Raw genomic sequence first — 27,927 nt, 5'->3', positions numbered from 1 at the left:
TTGCTTTCCCTATCATAGCCACCAGAGAAGTTGCTTCAATATTTTTTTAATCACTAGCTGTATTTCCCTCCATTCTATTCCTCCCAATTTTTTCATCTATTCCATTCTCTCTCTCCTTTCATCCTGTCCCCTATTCAGAAGTGTGTTGTATCCGAGTACTCCCTCCCTCAATCTTCCCTCTCTTCTATCACGTATCATCCCTTATTCCATCCCTTTCCTTTTATTTTTTCTAGGGTGAAATAGATTTCTATACCTATTAAGTGTGTATGTTATTTCCTCTCTGAGTCATTTCTGATGAGAATGAAGGCTCACTCATTCCCCCCTTGCCTTTCCCCATTGCACTCCAACGTCAAAACTCTTCCTTGACTCTTATGTGAAATTGCTTACCTCCTTCTTCCTCTCCTTTCCATTCCTCCCTTGTACTTTCCTTTATCACCCACTGGCTCCATCCGTTTACTATATTACACCATTATATTCAGCTCTTTCCTGTGCCTTGTCTACATATGCTCCTTGTAACTGTTCTTATGAATGAGAAAGTTCATATGCGTTATCAGTAACTTCTTCCCATGAAGGAATACAAACAGTTCAACATCATTAAATTCCTCATAGTTAGTCCTTCTCATCCACACCCTCTATGGTTCCTCAAGTCCTATACTTAGAGATCAAACTTTCTGTTCAGCTCTGGTTTTTTCAATAGGAAAGTTTGAAAGCCCCGTTTCATTGACTTTTCCCCAAAAGAGGATGTTCATTTTGCTGGGTAGTTGATTCTTGGTTGTAACCAAGATTTTTTGCCTTCTGGAATAACATATTCCAATCCCTAGCAGTCTTTAATGCAGATGATACCATATCCTGTGTAATCCTGACTATGGAGCCTCAGTAGCTGAACTGTTTGTTTCTGGCAGCTTTTAGGTATTTTCTCTTTGACTTGGAATTTGGCTATAATATTCCTGGGGGGATCTCTTTCAGAAGGTGATTGGTGAATTCCTTCAATTTCTATTTTACCCTCTGCTTCTTGGATCTCAAGGCAATTTTGCTGTATTATTTCTCAAAAAATGAAGTCTAGGCTCCTTTCCTGGTTATGACTTTCAGGTAGCCCAATAATTTTTAAATTATCTCTTCTGGATCCATTTTCAAGGTCAGTTGTTTTTCCAATTTGATATTTCACATTTTCTTCTAATTTTTTGGCTTTTTTTGGAAGAGTTTTATTTCTTCCTGAGTTCTCGCAAACTCATCAGCTTCCTTTAGTTCCATTCTGCATTTGAAGGAGTTATTTTCTTCAGAGAACTTTTTTTTATCTCCTTTTCCAGCTGGCCAATGCTGCTTTTTAAAAGGCATTCTTCCCTTCATTTGCCTTTTGTGTTGATTTTTTTTTCATTTAGCCTAAACTGATTTTTAACATATTTTCTTCAGTTTTTTTTGTTTGTATTTCTTTTACCAAGTTGCTGACTTGGTTTTCGTGATTTATCTGCATCACTCTCATTTCTTCTCCCAATTTTTCCTCTACTTCCCTAATAACTTTTCAAAGTCTTTTTTTGAGCTCATCCATAGCCTGAGCCCATTTTCTATTTCTTTTGGAGATTTTGCATACAGAAGCTTCAATTTTGTCATCATCTGAATATGTATTTTGTTCCTCCACGGGACCTAAGTAATTTTCTATGGCCCAATTATTTTTCTGTTGCTTGCTCATTTCCTCAGTCTATGATTGATTTACTGCACTTCCAAGGCTTTGGGGGGGTTTTGGGGATACCCCACAGGGATCTTAATTCCTCCAAGTTCTTATGGGAGGCTCTCTTACCTGTGTTCTTGCCTCCCCTCTGCCCTGAAGCTGTGAGGATGATCTGTGCTTGGCTATGGTGATTGGGAACCCAAACTGTAACCTTGATCTGAGTGTGGGCAAACAGCTGAGTCCTGCCCCAGGGAGAGCAGAGGGACCTCTGCAATCTCCCCCAACCCCTTACCATCTATGGGCTGAGAGCTCTGGATATGCTGAGTAGCTCTCCCCACTTTTGCTGAAGATTCTCATGGCAGGGCTGTTCTGAAGCCAGAGCTCTACACTGGTACAGCGGAGTTTACTCATCACCCCTTCCAGCTGTAGTCAATGATTAAACCCACCCTCCACACCCCTGCCACTGACCCAGGCACCTGGCCCCACTGTGCTGTGCTGTGGCTTTTTTTAACCCCCATTCCCAGTGGTACAGATCTGTCCTGGAGATCTTCTAAGTTGTCTTGGATTGGGAAACTGTATCACTCAGTCTTTCTGTGGGTTCTGCCCCTCTCTATTTTGGCTAGAGTCAAAATATGATAACTTTTGGAGTTTGGGGGGGGAATGATTTTCCAGAAATTCCTGCCTTCATGCCATCTTGGCTCCACCCCACAACATAATACTCCTAATAAAAATTACAAGAACTCAGTTACTCAGAATAGCATGTACTCTGAAGAATTTAATTTTCTGGAATAGAAGATTTCTCTTTAAACATTGAAACTGATACTACAGTTCTATTTTAAGGCCTTATCAAAGCACAGAATTGACTCCAAGAAGTTCTTAAAACCTATATCAATGTGGACCACAAAATTTCTGGCACAGTCTACCAAGCTAGAAAGGTTTCATACGTCTACTCTCCAAGGACTGGAAGAGTTAAATTTGAAGATACTAGAATTTTGGCTACCAGATGAACAAACTCCTGCTTCCTCTCTCCCTGCCTATTCCCCCTTCTTCCCTTCCTCCCTCTCTACCTTCCTCCCTTCCCTTTCTTTCCGGCTATTTCAAATCACAAAACGTTTCTACCAAAAAGGAAAAGAATCATAATAAGCATTGATGGAATAAGTACCCACACCATGAAGGCACTGAAATACATGACATTATTTGCTTTTTTTAAGAAACACTTTTTAATATTTTTAAAAATTTGATATTCACCAAAAATACTATCTCATAAATAGGTATAATTATCCACACCTTATAGGAAGGATAAAAATAAGAAAATTTCAGGGTCATGTCAAAACTAGAACCAAGATTTTCTGACTACTAATCTAGTACTCACTATAACTAGAAAAAATATTGTAAAACTAATTCATATTTACTTCTAAAGCATTGTAATGAAAATAAATTGTTTTCGTGTCTTAAGTCAATCACTGTGTTGTACTGTTCACAATTATCTTTCTGATGTATTCCACCAATGAAATTAATTTGAATTAGCAAGTTTAAAAAGATACAAATCCCTTGCATAAACTGATGCTGAGTGAGATGAGCAAAACCAGAAAAACACTGTACACCCTAACAGCAACATGGGAGTGATGTTCAATCTTGAAGGACTTGCTCATTCCATCAGTGCAACAATCGGGAACAATTTTGGGCTGTCAGCAAAGGAGAGTACCATCTGTATCCAGATAAGGAGCTGGGGAGTTTGAACAAAGTGCAAGGACTATTCCCTTTAATTTAGAAAAAAAAAAAGATAGCTTATTGTCTGATCTTGTTACCTCTTAGACTTCTCTTCTCTTTAAGGATATGATTTCTCTCTCATCACACCCAATTTGGAACAAGGTACATCATGGAAACAAAGTAAAAACTGACAGCGTGCTTTCTGTGGGGGGTGGGGGGGAAGCAAGATTGGGGGCAAAATGTAAAACTCAAATAATATCTTTATTAAAAATAAATTTAAAAAAAATAAAAAAATTATTTAAAAAATTGGCCAAAAAAAAACAAACAAAAAAAAGATACAAATCCCAACTCATACTCAACTCTTACTCATATGATTCTTTCCCTATTTTCCAGATTTGATCTGGATGCTCCTACTGCTGAGCTTAAACACAGACAATGGGAGGATGCTAGAATCATAAATTATAAGATCTATTTTTTGTTAAAGAGAGTCTGAAAATGATATTAATTGTTAGCCTAAACTTCTGAAGGTTAAGAAAACCACTCCTTGGGAATGTGGAAAAATTGGGACACTAATGAACTGATAGTAGAGCTGTGAACTAGTCCAACCATTCAGGAAAATAATATATACCCAAAAGGCTATAAAATTGTGCATACTCTTTGACCTAGTAATAGCACTACCAGGTCTGTATCCCAAAGAGCTTTTAAAAAGGATGGTATTTATACAAAATTATCTATAGCAGCTCCTTTTGTGGTAGCTAAGAATTAGAAATTGAGGGGGATACTTATCAGCTGAGGAATGGCTGAACAAACTGTGGTACATGATTGTGCTATAAGAAATGATGGGGGAGGGGGCGCGAGCTAGGTGGCACAATGATAGAGCACCAGCCCTGTAGTCAGGAGAACCTGAGTTTAAATCCATCCTCAGACACTTAATAATTGCCTAGCTGTGTGACCTGGAGCAAATCACTTAACCCCATTCCCTTAAATACAATTAAAAATAAAAAATAAATAAATAAATAAAAAAGAAAGAGAAATGATGAGCAGAATGCTGTTAGAAAAACTTGGGAAGGGGTGGCTAGGTGGCACAATGGATAGAGCACCGGCCCTGGAGTCAGGAGTACCTGAGTTCAAAATCCGGCCTCAGACACTTAATAACTGCCTAGCTGTGTGGTCTTGGGCAAGTCACTTAACACCATTGCCTTGCAAAAACTAAAATACAAACAAATAAACAAAAACAAAAAAAAACCTTGGGAAGACCTATATGAACTGGTGCAAAGTGAAGTTAACAGAATCAGATAAAACACTATATACAATTAACAGCAATACTGTATGATGATCAACTATGAATAACTTAGCTATTCTTAGCAATATAATGACCCACAAAACAATTTTCAAAGGACTAAAGATGAAAAATGCCATCCACCATCAGAGAAAGAATTGATGGAGCCAGAATACAGATTGAAGCATATTTTTTTAACCTTATTTTTCTTGGACTATTTTTTTTTGGTCTACATTTTCTTTTACAACATGGTTAAGATGGAAATGTTTTGCAAGACTATACATGTATAAAACTATATTAGCTACTGTGTTAGGTACAGAGAAGGAAAGGATGGAGGGAGAGAATATGGAACTCAAAGTTTAAAAAAAAGAAAGCTAAAAATTTTTCTTTACATTTAATTATAGAAAGAAAATTTACTTTTCCTCCCTTTCTCTAAAATTTCCTCTTTATTATGTATTTATAATTCAAAAGAAAGGCAAATTTCATTCTTCCATAAGGCATGATGACTGAGAGGTATTCCTTGCTTTATTGTGCTTCATAGATATTGTAATTTTTTAGAAATTGAAGGTTTTTGGCAATCCTTTGTCAAGCCAAGTCTATCAGCATAATTTCTCCAACAGCATGTGCTAATCCTGTATCTCTCTCTATAACATTTTGGTAATTCTACCAATATTTCAAACTTTTTCATTATTATTACATCTGCTATAGTGAATTGTGAACAGTGTTCTTTGATATTACTAGTCACTGTTTTACAGCGCCACCATATAACATGGATAACTTAATCAATAAATGTTATATATATGTTCTGACTACACCAATCTCTATCTTGTGCCCTCTCCTCAAGCCTCCCTATTCCCTGGGACATATAATATTGAAATTATGTCCATTAATAATCCTTTAAGTATTCAAGTGAAAGAAAGAGTTAATTGATAAGGCCAATTTCACTGTTGTCTTATTTTAAGATATTGCCACCCCAATCTCCAGCAATCACTACCATGATCAGTTCAGCAGCCATTAACATCAAGCCACTATCCTCTAACAGCAAAAAGATTGCAACTGACTGAAGGCTTAAATGATGATTATGAGCATTATTTTTTAGAAATGAGCATTTTTTAAGAAATATTTTAAAATTAAAGTATGTACATAATTGTCTATAGTATAGTGTAAATATAACTTTTATATACACAGGAAAACCAAAAAGTTCATGTGACTATCTTTATTACGTTTATTTTATTGCAGTGGCCTAGAATTGAATCTGTACTATCAAAAACCTGTTTTAAAATCATAGGAAAAGTTGGAGAATGAGAAATTATTTGCCCCTTTCCTCCTAAACATTCTTAAGAATGAAAGAAGATAAGTCACTTGTTCGAGTTTACTTCACTTCCCTCAATGAGGAGGAAAGGAAGAAAACATTCTACCACTGGGTGGGGTAAAGAACAATCTGCCCCTTCGGCTCCATTCAGAAGCTTTGAGCCAAATGAATCAACATGTTTATCAGCTAATGAAGCTAAGTTCATTTGTAAGGAAATCACGAGATCTTTTTTTTTTAAGTAGCACTTCTGAACATTTAAAGGTATATTTTTAGCAAATTGGGTCAAATCTTTTATTACAAAGACTAAAAACTAGAATAAATCTCTCATCAGTTCAAGATGTTTATTACCTAACTGCAAAAAGTTTAAGTTTTAAAGCATTATTGTAAGGGTCAACAAGGGCTATCTGAACTATTAGTTCTACCAACAGTTTTTTTAAAAAAAATTATTTCCTGTACCAAGGAACTCTCACTGTTTTTGCATGAGTAATGAGTAATGATGAAAAATTATTAATGTAACCACTAAAGATTATTCCTTCCTTTAAAGCAGATTTAAATGCATTTAGTTATAGCTATATCCCCAAAGCAACCTGAGAATCAGAAAACCTGAGTTCAATTCCTACCTCTGAGGAATTACTGTAAAGAAAGAACATTTAACCTGAACAGCAAATCAAACAACTCTAAGTCTGTAAATAGGCTACACATAATTTGCTCATCTATACAAGTGAAGGAAATTTTCTCAATGAAAATTTCAAGCAGGGTTGGATTCTCAGGTCCAAGTTCTAAAGAAAAATAGTATTAAAAATAATTAAAAAATTTTTTATATATCATACATACTGATTGTAGATGTCATTGTTTTTTCTCAGAATAGCATAAAATGTCTTATTAAAAATATTAAACACATAGGGCATCGCAATACAGTTTTAAGCTATTAAAGCTTATTATGCACAGTTACTAAAGCTTAAAACTACTCTAAGATTTTTGGTACAACCTATATCATTTTAATAACTAGGGACCTTTCTAAGTCAATGAAGGAGAGAAGATGAGGGGAGCAGGAAAGGAAGGAGGGAGGGTGCAAGGAAATGGGGGGAAGAGAAAAAGAGAAAAAAGGAGAGAGAGACAGAGAGGGAGAAAGAGAGAGCAAGAGAGGGAGAGAGCATAAGTGAGCTATCTCCTTTTCATCCAAAATCCTGCAAGCTACTTTAAATTAAAAAAAAAAAGTCTCTGGCTGGTAGTGGTAATTCATTTAATCACCAAGGATAAAAAAATACATTCTTTAGTTATTACCATCTACAGATGTTTACTATTTGAAATTTAACTTAAAAGTATTAAATTTTTTTATTTATGAAAAAAAGTATTTGACTCAATACAGCAAAACACAACCTGACACTCTCTTAAACAAGCTGATTTCTAGGTTTTATACATCATCTGCTAGCTATGACTAACCAGGTTCTTTCTTTCTTTTTATAAGATTTTATTTATTTTTTATTTATTTTATTTTTATTTACAATTTCCCCCCAATCTTGCTCCCCCCCACACACACACAGTCTGTTAGTCTTTACATTGTTTCCATTAACCAGGTTATTTCTGCTAAATATGCCTCTAAAGCTATCTTGAACAACTTTGATATATGTTTAGAAGCATTTAATATTATGTTAGAGGAAATTTAATCAAGAGTTCAAGTTAAATATTCTACTCTTCCTGTGAATGGTGAGGTCATCCCGATGGTTCCAAATATGGATGACATTGTATTCACTTATATTTAATCCTAGAATACTGAACCTGTAAGTCATGCAAAAAAAATTTGTCTCACCATTCACACATGAAAGATCAAGTAGCTGAAGACTGTTTAATTCCCAAATTACAATAGGCATTTGGAGAGAAAAGCTACAGGGCTTTGTCTGGCAGCATGTGAATCTTGTAGAAGCAGTACAGATGGAAAATAAATTAGGTTCAGAACTGAAAAGAACAAGCAGAGTGGTTACCTAGATTACCTTCAAGAAGTAATAATGCTCCCTTTAGTGATCTTGAGCTTCACATAAAATCTAAGGCTCCATCATTTTAATATTAATTTCCTACTGGTGTTACTATATGTCTACAGGACATAGAATAAAGTCTCCCAAAAGTGGAACTGAGTATCATGTGTAAAGCAATGGAGAGGTATATAGTGAATATGTAAAGGCTGTAACACAAAAATCAACAAAGAACTTTGAGGAAGAAGAATTGAGAAAGGATATATCATTAGGGAAATAGATGATGAGAATAGAAGATATATAGATGGGGCTTAGAGCAGAGGAAAAACAATGACAGGAAGATAGGCTAACTGCTCCTTGAAACACACATAGAAAGTGAGGAAGGTCTCCAGCAAAGTGGATAGACACTAAATAGCTAGGTGGTACAATGAATAGTATTTGGTCAAAGGGTTCAAGACAAGAGTCTGGAGCCAGAAAAAAACAATAAAACAAACAAAAAAAAACTTTAGGTCAAATGCAATCTCAGAAACTTACTAGCTATGTAACTCTGGGCAAGTCATTTATTTAACCTGTCTCTTCATCTGTAAAACAGGGATAAAAATAGCACCTAACTTCCAGGGTTGTTGTGAGGATCAAATTTGATAATATTTGTAAAGTGCTTAGCAGAACAACTAGTACTTAGCAGGTATTTAACAAATACTTCCTTTATTTCTTCTCTCTTTCCATCCTTCCCGTGTGACAAATTTGTAAGACATGGACAAAAACTATACAAAATTTAAGTCTACTGTACAAGATTCAAGTCTACATCATAACAGGAAAATTCCAAATTTGATCAGTTCACAAATCATTTGAGTATTTGATTTTGGTGAAAAGGGATACATAAAATACTGCTGCAGGAGAGGTGAAGGGTGGTTGGTTACAAAACAAGGGAAAATGACTGAAGATGGAAACAATTCTATTTTATATCTGTATTCTGACAAGGACAATGATCTAGAAAAATCAAAAACTAGTTAATTTCCTAGTATTTGAATTGAATTGAAAATAAATAAATAAATAAATGTGAACAGAATAAGAGCCTACCTGGGTGCCCATGGTGATTCCAAACATCAGGACCAGATGAACTATATCACAAGGAGTTGGGGGGGAAAAAAAAACTAAAAAAAATGACTGACAGTGATCAAAGGTCATGGAGAAATGTTGGCTTGATTTTCAAAAAAGGGAATAGAATGTAGTTTGCAAACAACACACCAGAAAGTGTAACTTGAATTCTAGGCAAAATTCTAGAATTTATTATTAAAGAGATGGGCTCAGTGACTATCTAACAACAGAACCTGTGAGCACAAGATCTTGATGATAGCCATCAAAGACAGGTCAGGCCAGATCAGATGAATCTCAGGGCCTTTTGTTAAGATTACGCAAATCAGTAAAATCAGTGTCTTAAACATAATCTATGCATATCTTTACCATTCACTCATGACTTTGGATAAGTTTTTAAGCTCTAAGTATCCTGGGCAGCAGAACTTTTAAGAAGGGTAGGTGCAGATACTTCCTTATTTGCAATGACAGATGTAGTTTTCCTATACAGATAAAATCAGGAGTCTAGAATAACAATAATTTTAAAAACAATACTTTTAGTAAGTACTGAACTTCAGGAGATTAAAAAAAGGAAAACATTAACAAGGTAGCTGTGGTTGAAAAAAGTATCAAAAAAAAGAAAAGTATCAACAATGATGTTCTGAGAACTGGTAGTAATAAAGTAATTATGAGACCTTGAATTGTCTTGTAACTTGTAACTTTGTAAACAAACTTCTATGGTATAAATGTTGATACTAATCAATCTATTCAATTGTTTGCTAAAAAATCATGAGTTTCATATAACAAGGCTTAGGGGAAGTGAAAAAAGGAAAAAACAAAACTGTACATAAATGTTATTACACACATGAGCTATTTTTAAAAAACTAATTAGCACTGTTTCCTTTCCTTAAAACATATAAATTAAATTTATCTACAGCCAATTAAAAGAAAATCATATGGAGAATCCCTTCAAAATCCATAATTAAAGTGTCTCCTTTTTTTTTCTTTCCAGAAGAATTGGGAGGGAACAATTTTTTTTTATCAGATAGAAGTTTGATACAGCCCATGTTGAGTCAGTCTTGGAAAAGTAAAAGAGGAGACTCTTTATGGGAAAAAAGGTGCCTCTTGGATTCTTTTTCTTTTTAATTATTTATTTATTTAAGGCAATGGGGTTAAGTGACCTGCCCGAGGTCACACAGCTAAGTAATTATTAAGTGTCTGAGGTTAGTGTTGAACTCAGGTCCTCCTGACTCCAGGGCCTGTGTGCTCTATCCTCTGTGCCACCTAGCTGCCCCCTGCTTCTTGGATTCTTAAAAGGTCAGATCATAGGATCAAATATTTAAAATTTGAAAGGATCCTCACAGTCATTTAATCTAACCCTCACATTTTGCAGATAGAAAATGGAGGCCCAGAAAAGTTAAATGCAAAATCATGTCCATTAACTCCAAATACTGAAGTTTCCACAGACATGCATTCTTCCCACAGTAGTTTTAGTATTTAGACATGTAATGCTAGAACACCAGACATGTCTATACTGAAATGTTATTAGTAAAGCACATGACAAAGAGCAGAACTCATCTGGAAATGATCTCTCTACTAGTATGAATAATCAAGGACAGATTTCACAGATTGATCTACCATTCAGTTGCATTAAGATTTTGAAAATGTGTTCCTGCAAAAACAACAATAACAACATTTTGGCCACACTTATAATAAAAATATTACATATTTTTTGCAATTCAAAAATAGATACATATATTTTTGCTCTTGATAATAAGGATAAAAAATAATCTTGGCTGACTTTCATAAAGTATTTTAGGATTTATAAAGTACTTTACATATGGTTTAGAAGGTAGATAATATATACCGTAAAGATTTTTCAGATATATCAGAATTCAGGCAGTTTCTACTTTTTTTCCTCTTCAACAGATTACCTCAAAAAGCTAAATGTCATACTGTACTCCTAAATACTTATTAAATAAATCAGAGATATTACCAATAACGTATCATAAAAGCATATGCATGATTAACAGTCTATATAAAAATTTAAAATACTAAAAATACTAAAATATGCTTAAACATATGTACTCAACATATGGTTTGATTAAGCTAGAAAACACACAACAGGAGAACAAAGATGGTAAAGTAAGAAGAATTACAGCCCTGTTTTCTCACATAACTTCCTAAAAAAGACAATAAAAAAAATACCAGTCCAAGATACAATGAAGAAATAAAAAGGAAAAGCAGTGATTGATTTTTCCAAACCAGATCAGCTTGGTGTGGAGCATAAGCAGAAAGGATGCAGATGTACAAAAATATTTATAAAGGAGTCCCTTTTGTAGTGGCAAAGAATTGGAAATTGAGGGGATGCCCACCAACAGGAAAATGGCCGGACAAATCATGGTATATGAATGTTATGGAGTCTTATTCTTCTGTAAGAGTAAGAAATCATATGAAGGAAGGCAGAACCAAGATAGTGGTATAGAGGCAGGAACCTAGAAGTTCTTCCCTTAAACATTCCAAGTACCATAACATTATGACTCCAAACAAATTATAGAGTGGCAGAACCTACAGAAAGAGTGAGTGAAACAATTTTCCAGCTCAAGACAACTTGGAAGATCCGTGAGAAAGGTCTATTGCACTGCGGCTGGAAAGCACAGGTCTGTAGCACCGTCACACCATGCTAAAGCAAACCAGCTCCAGTCTTCCAGGAGTAGCCTGCATGGAACCTCAATCCCTGGGGCACCTGGGTCTGTGGCAGAGGGGATAGTTTCCAGACCTCTCAGTCCAAGGATCATCAAGAACTGGGAAGGTCAGCAGAAAAACTGTGCTGCACTGTAGTGAGCTCAGAGCCCGAGCCTCAGCAGAGGTCTCAGCAAAGCTAGCCCCTCCCTGGGAACCTGCCGAGTCACTCAGCAGCTGCTTCTGGGAGTGCTCAGACCACAAAAGGTAAGGGGAGGGATGGGGGGAAGAGTGCAGAGGTCTCTGCTTTGTCCATTCTCAGATCCAGGGCTCAGTCTGGGGCCCCCATACTTCCATAGCAGAGCAGGGACCCTCCTCACAATTCCAGGGTAGAGGGGAGTACTTTTAGTCATCCACAGACCAGAGCAAGGCCAGGAGAGCTGTCAAGAGTCTCTCATAAGATCTTGAAGGAATTAAGGTTCCTAGGAGGGTGTTCCAAAAATACTCAAAAGTTTTTAAAGGGCATTAAAATGAGATTATAGAATAGGGAAATGAGTAAATAATAGAAGAAAAACAACCAGACCATAGAAAATTACTTTGGTCCCATGAAGGATCAAAATACATACTCAAAAGATAACAAAGTCAAAAACTTCTGTATCCAAAGCTTCTAAAAAAAATAGGAATTTGGAAGAATAAGAAAAATAGGAAAATGTAAGAGTTCAAAAAAGATTTTGAAAAGCAGGTAAGGGAGACAGAACTTTGGTAAGAGAAATGAGAGCAACGCAGGAAAACCATGAAAAAACAAGTCAGCTGCTTGGTGAAGGAGATACAAAAAAATACTGAAGAAAATAACATGTTAAAAACCAGTTCAGGTCAAATGGGAAAAGCAGTCTAAAAGATCAATGAGAGTAGAAGAATGCCTTAAAAAGCAGAAATGTCAGATGTAAAAGGAGATAAAAAAGCTCTCTGAAGAAAATAATTCTTTCAAATGTGGAATGGAGCTAAGGGAAGCTGATGACTTTGTGAGAAATCAAGAAAGAATAAAATAAAACCAAAAGGATGAAATACTAGAAGAATATGTGAAAAACAACTGATCTGGAAAACAGATCCAGGAGAGATAAATTAAAAATTGTTGGGTTCCCTAAAAGTCATGACCAGGAAAAGAATCTAGACTTTATTTTAAAAGAAATTTTCCAAGAAAATTGCCCTGATTTTCTAGAAGCAGAGGGTAAAATAGAAATTGAGGGAATCTATCAATCACCTCTTGAGATTCCAAAATAAAAATTCCCAGGAATATTATAGTCAAGTTCCAGTACTCCCAAGTTAAAGGAAAAATATTACAAGCAGTCAAAAAGAAACAATTCAAATATCATGGAGTTACAGTAAAGATTATACAGGATTTAGCAGTATTTACATTAAGGGCTCGTAGGGCTTGGAATATGATATACCTGAAGGCAAAAGAGCTTGGTTTACAACCAAGAGCCAATTACCCAGCAAAACTGAACATCCTCTTCCAGGGGAAAAGATGGACATTCAATGAAACAGTGGGGACTTTCAAACTTTCCTTTTCAAAAATCCAAAGCTAAACAGAAAGTTTCCAATAAAGGACTCAGGTGAAACACTGACAGTGTAGACGGGAAGGGCAAATTATGAGGGATTTAATGATGTTGAATTGGTTGTATTCCTGCATGGGAAGATGATATTGATAACTCATATGAATCTTCTCATTTATTAGAGCAGTTAGGAGGAGCATATATGGACAAGGCACAGGAGAAAGCTGAATATAAAGGTATAATATATATTATAAAGATGGAGCCAATGGGTAAAAAAGGAATGTACTAGGAGAAAGGCAAAGTAGAGGTGGGATGGGCTAAGATATTCATGTAAACAAGTCAAGTAAAAGCTTTTGCTATGGAGTAGAAGGGGGGGATTGAGTGAGTCTTCATTCTTCATTCTTCATTCTCATTCAAAGTGGCTCAGAGAGGAAATAACATACAACTCAATTGGGTATACAAATATATCTTACCTTAAAGGAAAGAGGAGTGGAAAAGGAATGGGAGAACAGAGACATGGGGGATGGGGGTGGGTTGGAGGATAACAGGTGATAGAATAGAGGGAAGATTGTGGAAGAGGGTAGTCAGATATAACACTTCAGAGGAGGGATGGGATGAAAAGAAAGAGAGAATAGAATAAATGGAGTGGGAAGGATAGGATGGAGGGAAATACAGTTAGCAATAGCAATTGTGTGGGAAAAAATATTGAAGCAACTTCTCTGATGGACTCATAAAGAAGGTGATCTGAAAGTCAAAACCAAAAGTTATCTGAACATAGAAGGAAGTACATTTTTTCTCTCTCACTTTTTCTTGAGGCTTCTCTATCTTTGGGTGGGTGGGTGGGGATTGTGTTTACTTTTACAACAAGATCATTGTAGTAATACGAAAATAAACTTTAAAAATTTTAAAAAATCTTGAGAAGCCTGACTTCAGAAAAGCCTGGAAAGACTAGCATGAACTGATAATAAGTGAAGTGAGCATTAGCAGAACATTGCACACAGTTACACTGTGAGCTGATCAACTATGATGGATGCAGTTCCTCTCAGCAGTTCAGTGATCAAAGACAATCTTGAGAGACTTCTTAAGGAAAATGCCACCCACATCCAGAGACAAAAAAAAAAATCTATGGGTTCTGAATGAAGAGCAAAACCTACTATGTTCATTTTGTAAAACTTCCGCTTTGCTTTTTCTTTCTCTTTCATGTTTCCCCCCTCAGTTCTGATTCTTCTTTCACAACATGACAATGTACAAATATTTAATGTGATTTTAACATGTACAACCTAAAAAAAATACAACAAAAAAGAGTCAAACACTACTGAAACAATATATAACAAATTCAATCCAGAAAAACAATGTACACAATGGCTAAACTATAATGGAAGCAAAAAACCATAAAACAATCTAAGACTGAAAGTTGTAAATTTATAATGATCAAAGTTGGCCTCCCAAAAAATACAAGAACACCTCCCCTGCCTCCTCTGCAAAGGTGGCTGTAACCTGGTACAAAACACTGTATATAAAGTCAGGTCTTTCCTTCATCTAGTCATTTGCTAATACCTATGAATTCTAAATACACACTTTTCCACCAATCTCTTGATTTACTGTAGTCATTTATGATCTGAAATATTAAAAAATTTCCTAAATAGTCTCCCCCAAATCTACACAGTTCCCAAAGCAATGTTCCTATAGCACAAGTCATATTATATCATTCAATTGAAGAAAAAAACCAATTACAACAAAAAATACAACTTTGATAGGGTTCCATATCACCTATCAAATAAAATATAAAACTTTTGCCCTGTGTCATACAATCTGATTTGAGGTCATCTTTCTAATTATTTCATAATAATTTCATTCAAAACTCTAGTCTTACAAAAATTTTTATTCCCTAATTTTGTCTTCTCTCCTATTTCCATGGATTTAAAAATGCCACCCCCATTCCTACTATCTTTATCTCCTTTATCTCTGTTTAATTCCTTTTCCTTCAAGGTCTGACTTAGATATAATCTTTTTTGTGTGATGCTTAGGTATGTGTATTGAGTTGTTTTTTTAAATTTAATATTTATTCTCATTTTCTACAAATAATGTTTTTTATACATTAATAAAATATTCTTGTTTAAGAGTAAACGGAATACCCCTCCCCCCCATAAATAGACTTGCTTGAACGATAAAGTAAAGGGGAGAGAAAAAATTAAAATTAAAAAAAAATGGGCGGCTAGGTGGCACAGTGGATAGAGCACTGGCCTTGGAGTCAGGAGCACCCAAGTTCAAATCTGGCCTCAGACACTCAACAATTACCCAGCTGTGTGGCCTTGGGCAAGCCGCCTAACCCCATTGCCTTGCAAAACCCCAAAAAACCTTAAAAATAATTTTAAAAAATAATAGTAATGATTGTAGTCTGGCCAGGTGGCGCAATGGATGGAGCACCAGCCCTGGAGCCATAAGCATCAAAGCTCACATCCGGCCCCGTACACCCAATCACCCAGCTGTGTGACATTCAAGCCACCCCAACCCCACTGCCCTGCAAAAACCAAAAGAAAAAGAAAAAAAAAAAGACCCAAAATAAAATAAAATAGTAATAATAGTAGGGGTGGCTGGGTGGCAGACAGAGCATTGGCCCTTGATCCAGGAGCACCCAGGTCCAAATCCAGCCTCAGACACCCAACGATTATCCTGCTATGCAGCCCCAGGCAGGTCACCCAGCCCCATTTGCCCTGCACCCCCCCCAATAATAATAATAAAAAATGTGCTTGAGTCTTTGTTCCAACACCAACAACTCTGTCACGAGTGGGTCACATTCTTTATAAGTCCATCACAAAAGTTACTTCCATATTTTTCCACCGTTGGCATTGATTGCAACTCTCTCCTTTCGTATTTCTCCACTACCATGCACTATATTTTCTCTCTCCTTTCACTGACTCTGCTGTAGGGTAGCTGAGTGGCGCAGCAGACGGATCCCTGGCTCTGGAGCCAAGAGGCCCCGAGCCTCCATACCACCCCTTAGGCCCAGCATCCACCTGGCCCTATGGTCCCAGACAGGCCATCCGATCCCAGTCCCTTGCAAGAAGTAAAAAAGAAAATGTGTTATATCTGACCACTCTCCCCCCATGGTCCATCCTCTCCTCCATCACTCACATCCCCCCCTTCCCACTGTGCCCCACACTCCTTCTTACCCCAGATGCCTATACCCCATTGAGTATATATGCTGTTTCCTCTCCTAACCACCTCTGATGAGAACAAAGATTCCCTCATTCCCCCTTGCCTTCCCTCCTTCCATATCATTGCAATAGCTCATTGTAATAAAGAAAAATCTTATTATATGAAATATCTTGGCCTATTCCCCCTCTCCTTTTTCTTTCTCCTATTACATATCCCTGTTTTCTATTGACTCCATTTTCACCCCATATTTTATCTTCAAATTCAGCTTTCTCCTGTGCTTCAACTATAAAAGCTTCCTCTACCTGCTCTATTAACTGAGAAGGTTCATGAGTATTATCAGTGTCACTTTTCTATGCAGGAATACATGCAGTTCATCATCAAGTCCCTCATATTTTGCCCTTCTCCTCCAATCTCCATGCTTCACCTGAGTCCTGTATCTGAAGATCAAACCTTCTGTTCAGCTCTGGCCATTCCAACAGGAAAATTTGAAATTCCCCTGGTTCATTGAAAGTCCATCTTTTTCCCTGGAAGAGGACATTCAGCCTTGCTGGGTAGTTCATTTTTGGCTGCATTCGAAGCTCTTTTGCCTTCCGGTATATTATATTCCAAGCCCTACGACCTTCCAATGTAGTTGCTGCTAAGTCCTGTGTGATCCTGACTGCAGCTCCACGATATTTGAACTGTGTCCTTCTGGCTGCTTGTAATATTTTCTCTTTGACTTGGGAGTTCTGGAACTTGGCTATAATGTTCCTAGGGGTTGGTTTTTTGGGATCTCTTTCTCTGGGAGATCGGTGGATTCTCTCCATTTCTATTTTGCCCTCTGCTTCTAGAATATCAGGGCAATTTTCCTGCAGTAATTCTTTGAAAATGATGTCAAGGCTCTTTTCCTGATCATGACTTTCAGGTATTCCAATAATTTTTAAATTATCTTTCCTAAGTCTGTTTTCCATATCAGTTGTTTTTTCAATGAGATGCTTCACATTTTCTTCTAATTTTTATTTTTTTGGTTTTGAAGTATTGATTCCTGATTTCTGGTAAATTCATCAATATCCCTGAATTCTATTCTTTGTCTGAAGGATTTGTTCTCCTCAGAGAGTTTTCTTATCTCTTTTTCCATCTGGCCAATTTTGCTTTTTAAAGCATTCTTCTCCTCAATAACTTTTTGAACTGTTTATCCATTTGATCTAAGCTGTTTTTTTAGCATGCTATTTTCTTCAGCATTTTTTTGATTTCCTTGACTAGGCTGTTGACTTCATTTTCATGTTTTCCCTGAATCTCTCTCATTTCTTTTCCCAGTTTTTCTTCTAACTCCCTCATTTGATTTTCAAAGTCTTTTTTGAGCTCTATCATAGCCTGAGCCCAATTTCTGTTTTTCTTGGAGTCTTTAGATGCAGGAGCTTGTGCTTCCTCATCTTCACACTGAGTATTTTGATTCTTCTTGGGCTCATTTGCAAAATATTTCTCAATGGTCTTCCTCTTTTTTCTCTGCTTGCTCATTTTCCCAGCCTAAGCCTGTTTTGGGGATGCTTCCTGAGCTTTTGGGACACTCCCACAAGGGTCTCAGTGTGTGAGGCTTTGTCCTCCCTCCTGGTCTGTGAATGGCCATATGCACCCCCCCCCCCCGCCACAAGGCTGAGGTGGAGGGGGGCCCCTGTTGTTCTATGGGGGGGGGGGGGTCTAGACTGTGTTCAGGATCTGAATGTGTTCAGAGCCCCAGAGTCCTGTTCCAGGGGCAGAGGACAGAGCTCTGCAGTCTCTCTCTTCACTCTTCTCCCCTAGGTTCAATGGGCTCATGCCCTGGGGGCTTCTGCTTACTGGCTCCACCTGCTTCTGTTTCCTGGAACTCCACTGGCCATGCTACTCTCTGTGTGTCCTCAGGGCTTGGAGGGCTGGGCTTCACAGGCTTGCTCTGGCAGAGGTCCCCACCCCCCACCCCACCCCCACCCCTGTTCCCCCAATTTGTGCCTGGTGCTCTCAAGGACGTAGCTCAGGAAACTCCCTGGCTGCTGTGAGCTATGGCTCCCAGCTCCCTGGGGTTGCCTCCAGGAGGCTGAAGTTCTTTTGCTCTAGTGGGCCACCTGGGTGGTCCCCCCAACCCCGGGGAACAGAGCCTTTCTGCTCTTTTCCAGGTTACCTTGAGTAGGAGAATTGTCTCACTGGGTCCCTCTGTGGGTTCTGTCTCTCAAAAATTTAGTTAGAGTCCTTAGCTTATGAGTTTTGTGAGAGAGTACCTAAGACAGGATCCCTTCTTGTCGCCAACTTGGCTCATCCCTCTATAATCTTTACTTTAAAAAAAAACCTGCACCAAAATATTTCGCTTTTACAATACAAAATTGACAGAGTATTGGCCTGGATTCAGGAGGACTAAATTCAAATTTGACTTCAGACACTTGATACCTACAAGCTATGTGGTCTTGGGCAAGTCACTTAACTCGGACTGCCTCAAAAAAAAAAGAAAAAAATTTACAGGTTATTTCTACTTCATTTGATATTTCTTGGAAGCAAAGAATTAAGTAAATAATAAACTGACCTCATCTGAAAGTGCACATATTTCAAATTTGTAGACTTTCTCCCATTTCTTTTTTTAAAAATTAAGAAATTTATTTTCTATCCTCCCTTTTCCTTTAAAAAAATAGAAACAAAATTCTCAATGCACCATATTCATCTCCTTCTGCACCTGAAATCCATCACCACTATGCAATGGATATTGTATTTCATTAAGTATTGTCTTCTAAAATCATGAAGAATAATTTTATTAATCATAGTTGTTACAGCCTTCAAAGTTATTTGCTGTTATTTTGTAAATTGTTCTGGTTATAAAGTATTCTTACTTCACTCAGTATTAGTTCAAGCAAGTCTTTCAATATGTTTTTAAAAAGATTTTTATTCCATTTTCTTTATTTTCCGTTACAAATTTTCTTCCTTCTACCCCTCCTCACCCATTGTGAACACAAGAATTAAAATCCATTACAAATATGGAGTCATGAAAAATTTAAATTCCTGCATGAGCCATATCCAAAAGGGAAAAAAAAATACAATGATTCAATTTGCACAACAGCTCTCTATCTGCTTAACATATTTTAAAAACCATCTCTTACAATTCATTTTGCAACAAGAAAAATAATTTCTGACAACAGTATCACATTCATTTATCACAACTTACTTAGCTTTTCCTCAATTGAACCATTACCTCAAAGGTGATGGGTAAGTTTGTTGACAAATACATACAAAAAAAGAACTGCAAATATTTTTGTTCATAAAGGACCCTTTTCCTTTCTTTTATATCTTTTGGGTTATAGGACTGGTAATGAAAGCTGAGTCAAAGGTAAGCACTGTTTAGTAAATTTCTGTTTGTAATTTCTAAACTGCTTTCCAGAATGGTTATTATTCACAGACCCTCTGTCAACGTGTCTAGTTCTCCATATTCCCTACAACAATTCTCATTGTCTATTTTATCATCTTTACAACTCTAATTGGTATGAGGTGGAATCTCATATTTGCTTTAACTAGCATTTATTTAATTGTAGTGATTTGGAGTATAATTTTTTGAAGAGTTTTCTTGTGTTATTAGAATATTTCATATTTTCATAATATGCAAAGCATTGTGGTGGCATAGAGACAGACAAAATTGTTTCTGACTACATCCTTTAATTCTGACTATATCCTTAAATTCTTTTTCAGTTTTCTGCTTTCTTCTTAATGATTCACATTTAATTTTCCCAAAAAAATTTCCAACTTTATTTATTCAATAATATGTTTTGAACTTGTTTAATTTCTTTAGTTTTCAGGATTTCTATTTTGGTATATAATTGAGGCTTTTTAATATGTTACTTTTCTGGTATTTTCATTATAACCCGATCTATTGTTCAATTAATTCAAAAACATATTTAGAATATGAATTTCCCATAAGGACTGCTTTTGCAATTCCAAAAATTATGGAAACTCATCTCATTGTCATTATCTTAAATAAAATTGTCACTTGTCATTTTTTTGTTCTAATAACACTTCAGGGTTAAATTATTTAATCTTTTGTCAATTTTCAATATTTCTAATTGGCAACTCTTTATTTCATAAATGTAACTGTACTATAATCAATGAATGATAGGTACAATAATGTCTGCTTTTATGCATGTATTTGTTATGTCATAAAAAAATGATTAATGTTTGCAAAGGTGTCATGCACAGCTGAGTACTTCATATTCCTTCCTAGTTCTATTCAATAATCACCAGAGTTCTGTTGTATCTAATTTTCAAAACTTCTATTAAGGTCCTTAATCTTTTTCTTGTTTTTTTTCTTTGTTTTTCTTGATTTTTGTTGTTTGATTTATCTAGGGCTGATAAATTGATATCCTTCATTATTTTAGTTTTATTTTCTAATTCTCCTTGTAATTAATTTTTTCTTTTAAATATTTAGAAGTTATTCAACTGGGTGCATATATGTTTATTATTGGAATCAATTTATAGTCTGTTATCTTTCAGAAAATGTAGCTTTTCTTTTTTGCTAGTTTAAAATGACATTCTTTTTTGAAATTATACTTCTGCCCCTCTTTTTTTATATTGAGTCATAATAATATTTTGCTTCTGCATCAATCTTTCTTTTAAGTGTTTCTTCCTTGAGGTCTTTTTTTTTTTGGCAAGGCAATGGGGTTAAGTGACTTGCCCAAGATCACACAGCTAGGTTAATTATTAACAGTCTGGGGCTGAATTTGAATGCAGGTCCTCCTGACTAAGGGTTGGTGCTCTATTGCCACCTAGCTGCCCCTTTAAGTGTTTTGTGTAAGCCAAATATTGGTGAATTTTGTTTTCTGATTCATTTTGCTAACCTACTATTTTATTGGTAAGTTCATCCCATTCACATTGCAATGATAGTTGTTTATTTCCCTTTCTTCTATTCTAATCCTTTCAATACATCTATTATAATTCTTTTTTTCTGACCTTCACAAACCTAATCCTAACCTAATCACTTCCCTCTTACTTTTCCATTCTTCTCAGACTTTACACCACCACATACTTAACATTAGCCAACTTGTTGCTCCATTAACAATATACTCTATCTCTTCACTCCAGGAATTTTTTCTGTCTCTCCCCCATAGAATGATCTCCCTCATTTCCTGGCTTCCCTTTAAATTCCAACTAAAATATTGTATTCTAAACGAAATTTCTCCAAATTCCTCTTAATTCGAGCCCCTTCCCTCTTTGTGTATATTCATCATTTGCTTATTGTCTTCCCCTGTTATATTTGTGGCACAAACTGTCTTTTGCCACTTTTTGAATTCTTAGTACTTAACTTGGTGTCTGGAACATGTTTGTCCTTCATTCACAAAGACCATGACATCAAGGTGATGCCATGAGAAGCACAAGAATTCAATTGGGGGGGGGGGGGGACTGTGCTAAGTCACCAAGCTCACTTTCTCCTCCAAAAGCAACTGCATCTAGTGGCCAGATATGAATCAGGGTGATTGGAAATGGCCCCAGATGCAAGGCAATAAGGGTGTGACTTGCCCAAGGTCACACAGCTAGTAAAATATCTGAACCTCTATCCACTGTGCCATCTAATCTGGAACATAGGAGATTCTTAAAGGCTTACTAATTTTTACTCCCTTCTACAATATCTTCTCTTTACTGTTCTCCCCTTTTTATTTCAAGTTATTACCCTTCCTTTTTTTCTTTTCACCTTTCCCTTTGCTAAACCTTCCCCAAGTGCTTTATACATGTTTTGTGCATTGTTGAATAATCCTTTCCTGAATCCACCCACCCCTCTTATATTCCTTTCAGGAATATAAACTAGGTAGTGAAGTGGAAAGAGGGCTGGGTCAGAAGAGAGGAAGACTTGAGTCAAATCTATGTGACCCTTAGCAAGTTATTTAACCTCCATTTTCCTTAGTTTCAACTGTAAAAACAAGGAGAAATAAAAGTTTTTAGTATTAAGAAAATGTTATTTATGCCTGTCTGATGTTTTCTGAGTGTTCCCTATGCAACATGGGCCCTAATCAGATGTAAATTCTCTCCTTTTTTCAAGCAACTCCACTGTTAAATGTAACTTCAGTAAGTTAAGAGCAACCTCAGCTCATTCCTTTACCCCTCCTCTAGTTTCTGGTCTTTCAATCATGTAGAGAGGGTGGGATCCTCCTTTTACCAGTTTTTTGCCCTAACTTTTCATTGCACAGGGAAGTAGGCAAGACTATAAAAGTTTGGCCTGCACTCCCCTCATAGCCAGACTTATTCAAGTCTAAGCCCAGCCAGCTCTTATGGCTTTTTCCTTTCTCTTTTTCCCTCAGGCTCTCCTCTAGACTTCTGTTTCAACCTATCCTGTTTTTCAACCTAACCTAGCAACTTATCATCTCTCTGGGAAAAAGTTTGATCTGTGAACCTTGCAGGCTTGTAAAATTAAAATCCTGAGTTTTTCCAACTCTAGGTTATGAGTTTTTCACATTCAAAGGAATTTTGATTTTTATGATGGTATCACTCTAAAGAAACTTATTAAGACATATAATGGAGTTGTGCAAGTTGAACTGTGTGCCAACATGGAAGGAGTAGAGGGATTGGCCATCATTTGAGCTTTGGTTTGATCCAAACTGGTCAGAAGAGGACAGAACACACATACTTGTCACATAATCATGAACTGAAACAGGCATATAAAGTAGAACAGGAAGAGGTAAGAAGTGCCTACTATTTGCCAGGCCTTGTCTAAGCCCACTCTAAGAAGTAGGTGGTAGTGAAGGACTTGGATATGAGGCAATCAGGGTTAAGTGACTTTCCCAAGATCACACAACTAGTATGAGTCAAGTGTAGAATTCGAACTCTTGTGCGCCTGACTCCAAAACCAGTGCTCTATCTACTGTGACCCTTCTATCATGGGAAAGACATGGTTGAATTCTATTCTTTAAAGGGGAGGAGAGAGGTCAAGGGCATAGTCTTTTACATTTGTTTTAAATTAAGTGTCAGCCTGATCAAGAGACTTCAGCTTTTTGCCTTTATACCTTAAAGTGGTTTTTTTTTAGGTTTTTGCAAGGCAAATGGGGTTAAGTGGCTTGCCCAAGGCCACACAGCTAGGTAATTAAGTGTCTGAGACCAGATTTGAACCCAGGTACTCCTGACTCCAAGGTCAGTGCTTTATCCACTATGACACCTAGCTGCCCCTGTGTTTTTTTTCTTTTAACCTTAGTACCAGTCTTTCAGTTTCACTTTAGTTCCATAGAGAAAATCTTCCTGAGGAGGAAGTTCAGGTTTTTAGGAAGAGGATTTTACGTTCATCTTTTGCTTTTTCCACATTTATAAAGAAAGCTTTACAGATAAAGTTTCAAGACTTGCACTTTCAACCTGAAGATTATATATTAAACTTATCTAGTAGATGAGTTGTTTAATAACTGTATTACTTAATAGTAGGACAGATCTGAGTTCCGTTATTCTCAGACATCACATTTTTCCCAGTTTTCCCAAAAAGAAAACATCCCTCCCCTCCTAATAACTCACAAGCTTCTCAATATGATTTATTCTATGCACTTAAATCACATTATGATTCTCTTATAGTTTTCTTTCCACTTACCCACAATGGATTGTAAACTCCTTGAGGCCAAAAGTTATATTGTTTTGCACAGTTAATAGGCAATTAATAAATATTCCTTAAATTGAGCTGTTCAATCTAAGATCAAAGAAGTTCTGTCATGATATATTTACTCAATAAACAGCATGGTACAACAACAAAACACTGATTCAAATCTTAATTTTGATGGCTCCTACCTGTATGAACTTAATATCATCTAACTTCACTGGTTCTCAATTGGGACCAGACTAAACAGCTCCTAGAGTGCTTTCCAACTGTACCTCTATGATTCTACATAAAGTTTATTATTTTTATATAAAGAGTAGTCATCATACCGTAAACAGCTTAGGAAACTAATTGCCTGACAAAATTCTATAAATGAGATATACTGTCTAATTAAATTTTAACTAGAATAATAGCAATGCTATTTCATATTCTTGAGATAATGAAGTCACAGAAATGACACAGAGGTAAACAGCTACCATACATTTGCTTCTCTTTCATTTTCTCAATATGGATGGTGGACAAGAATCACTAAAGCTAATTCCATCTCAGTAAAGAATAGAGAGGTATATTTTTTATCCTTTCTGACACGTCTTAATCTCTGGATTTAATTTCAGCAGCTGAATTTCCACTCTGGATTATGATCTTCATGACTGAAGGAAATAATCAGATTGAGGCATCAACCATTATCAAAATTAATTTATGTTATAATGTAATCTGAATTTGACTTCTTCCTGACATCTAATGTATTCACCACAAATCAGGGGTTTGGTATTTCTACCTTAGAATCAGAGTAGCAGCAAGAAGAAGGAAAGCATCATAAACTGCAATGGTAGCTTTGTGTTATACATTTTACCAGCTGAAATGTGAGTGAGGCACAGAAGTAGAGCAAATCAGCAATATCTCCTTTTCTTCACAAACTCTCAGCTATTCACCACCTATTTTCCCCTTTCTCCTCCTCCTACTATCTACACACATAAATTTCTTCACTGATCAAAAAAAACTTCAGGTAGAGGTACAAATTCCTGTAACAGAAGTGATAAAGATCATCCCCTGTGGACCCATTATTGCAAAGGTTCCAAGATTCCAAGTAAATTTTAATCTTAAGCTTCAAAAATAGGTATCAAGAATAACTAACTGATGCTGCTTCCATATTTGATTAAATCAAAAATCATCCATTAAGAGTCAGCTATGCCACAATGAACAAAAAACTATTATTAAAGCTTCATTTGTGCCTAATAAGAAAAAAATTGCTTTGAAACTTATCTTTAGGGGCAAGTAGGTGGAACAGTGGATAGAGCACCAGCCCTGGAGTCAGGACCTGAGTTCAAATCTGCCTCACACACTTAATAATTACCTAGCTGTGTGACCTTGGGTAAGTTACTTAACCATATTGCCCTGCAAAAAAAAAAAAAGAACTTATCTTTACTCAGATCTGATCACTTAAAAATGTCCAATGAAACTCTAAAAGACCTAATGTCTTTCCCACAACATACCTACGAAAAGGAATTTTTTTGCATTTGTTACACTGAAATGTTACAAATGTACAAAATCTGTTTGAATTCTTAATCACTACAATCAGATTTCTAATCTTTCAAAGCTGCAAAACAGCTCAAATAACTTTTAGACTGAAAAACATGAAAATATATTATTTTTCAAATTCTATCTATGAAATTATGATCAATAAAATACAAATTAATTTAAAACCACTACTGAGTTACTCGATCAAAACTGTGTGAAACATCTATAAAACAGAATATATTTGAGATAGCAAAAAAAAAGTGAAAAGTGTAGAACTTGGAATTACAGAACCTGAATTCCAATGCAGCTCAGCCAGTCATTGTGTAACCTTGGGCAAATCATTTAATCTCCCTGGGTCTCAAGTTTCCTGATCTGTAAAATGTAGAAGTTTGGATTACATGACTTCTACTGTTCCTTTCAAATCAAAATCTATAATCCTATGATGATGGACCTGTTTAAATAAAAATTTTTTATGTCATACAACAGAAAGAAACAGAAGATCCAGCTTCAAGCACACTCTTCCACTTATTTTCTGAATGACCCTAAGCAATACATTTCACATTTCTGGACCTCAGATGCATTTGCCTGTAAAATTAAAGGGGTTGAAGTAAATGAAATCTAAAGTCTATTTCAGCAGTATTCTGCATCATCATTATTTAAATGCTTATGTAAAACAAGCAAAGCTGTATCTTTAGTACAGTTCTGAGAGACCACAATGAAAATAAAATATTAAAATCATAATATTTTAAATAAATGACAAAGTAAGTGATTACACAAACATTTAATAATTCAAAATAAACAGAAAAGTTAGAACATCTAGTCAAAATGCCAACGGACCATCCTGGCTTAACTAATCATTCTGAGACAAAGCTTTAATTCAATTCAACACAAATTTATTAGGGAGTTATATTATGTGATTCATTGGGCTAAGTATTGGGGATTAAGAGATGGGGGGGGAAGAAAAAACAGTTCCTACACTCCCAATGTTTAAACAACTAAAATCTAACATAATTTGAGGTTGAAAAGACACTAACATCTACATGGACTAGAAAAAGTTTCCTGATTTTGTTAGAACAAGAAAATGTTACTATTTTTAAGAATATGTGAACAATGATATGTAAGATGTTATCACAAAGTACTTGGTCTGGAAACTTTGTCTTTAAGACAAGAGATTTTCTGATGTTTCCTCCTAGTCAATTATGTTCATAGGCCAGATCTATGAGCTGTCCATCCAACTGAATGGCACAATCTTAAAGATTCTTCATCCACTTAGTTTTTCAGTTGTGGATAGTTGGGTTGAACTCAAATTATATTGGATACCATTCAAAGGCACTTCAGTGTTTTAGAGCAGTTATCCAGAGTAGCATCTGAAGGACCTCCACACTAATACTGAATCCTTCTATTTGGTGCCTGCACCGAACAACTTCCTACCAGTGAGATGTCTGACTTAAACACTTTACATTTCAGGGCTTCAGTGCACATCTGGAGAAGGGAGAGAACTCGGACTATACTAGATGATTTCTAAAGTGCATTCCTGCTATAACTGTATGATGCCATGATCTATCTCTCTTGTTCCTGGGTCTCATCTCTGAAATTCCTTCCCTATAACTATCTCTAAACTCCCTCTGCCATTCCCACCTTGACCTGCCTTTCAGCAGCCACCATCAGTTCAAACTTCACACTATCTCCATGCTTCTCTCCTGAATTGTTGCTGCCATCTACTGGAATGTATCTTTGCTGCCTGGGGCAGCCCTGGGAGAGAAGCAGGGAGAAGGGAGGATAACCAGGTCAATACTTTGAGATTTCAGTGGCCATTATGCTTTAGGAGCTAATTAACATATTTTTAGCTCTTTGTTAGGTCCATAATTACACAAAGACACAGAAAGGCTCTCAGGGAGTTATCAAGACCTTTCCTACTAACTCAGTTCTAACTCAATCAAGATAAATTCTTTTCATCTCTCCATAACTAAAATGTGGATAAAGCACACTAACTGCTTTTCATATACCTTTGCAACTCCTTTGGTAGCTGGCATTGGGCATATTACCTAAACTTTGAGAACGCATTAGAAACAAGAGTGGGAAAGCTGCATGTGTTACTGTCATCAAGGCAAATTTTGTCTCCATTTTATCGAAACTATATGAATAAATAAGGAAAAGAAACAGAGGGTAAGAACATACTAAGATATTGGCATTTATGGGGAAGTGACCCACAAGTAAAAACAGATTCAACAAAATTTCAAAATCAGCTTCAGTACAAGCGTAACAAGGGCTGACCTATGAAAGCTCAGCCTTCAGAAGTATGTCCAACCTGTTAATCCCCTAGTGGACTGTAGAGTATCTCTAGGTATTCTAAGATTATTTCCATCCCTTTATTCTATAGTGATAAAAAATTTTATAATTAGGTTTTAAGCCAGACAAAAACATGTGTTCAAAAGGCCCCAGTTAACACCTAAAC

The 27,927-nt window shown here is 36.2% G+C and overlaps 1 protein-coding gene across 5 annotated transcripts in view; it reads right to left on the bottom strand.

The window, feature by feature from the left end:
• AKT3 (AKT serine/threonine kinase 3) overlaps positions 1–27,927 on the bottom strand; it is a 412,039-nt gene that overhangs the window by 323,913 nt on the left and 60,199 nt on the right. For 2 of the 5 annotated variants that reach the window (XR_012475745.1, XM_074222892.1), the window contains exon 1: positions 388–14,390. The exons of the other annotated variants lie outside the window; for them this stretch is intronic. Coding sequence is in view for 1 of the 2 variants with exons in the window: in XM_074222892.1 (XP_074078993.1) it covers positions 388–449 (62 nt within the window). In the remaining variant the exon portion in view is untranslated. Of the gene's footprint in view, positions 1–387; positions 14,391–27,927 lie in introns of those variants that run through there. 5 annotated transcript variants of the gene reach the window in all.

Source organism: Macrotis lagotis, chromosome 2, assembly GCF_037893015.1.
Source record: "Macrotis lagotis isolate mMagLag1 chromosome 2, bilby.v1.9.chrom.fasta, whole genome shotgun sequence".
Lineage (NCBI taxonomy): Eukaryota > Metazoa > Chordata > Mammalia > Peramelemorphia > Peramelidae > Macrotis > Macrotis lagotis.
This window is presented reverse-complemented; position numbering and strand designations above follow the sequence as displayed.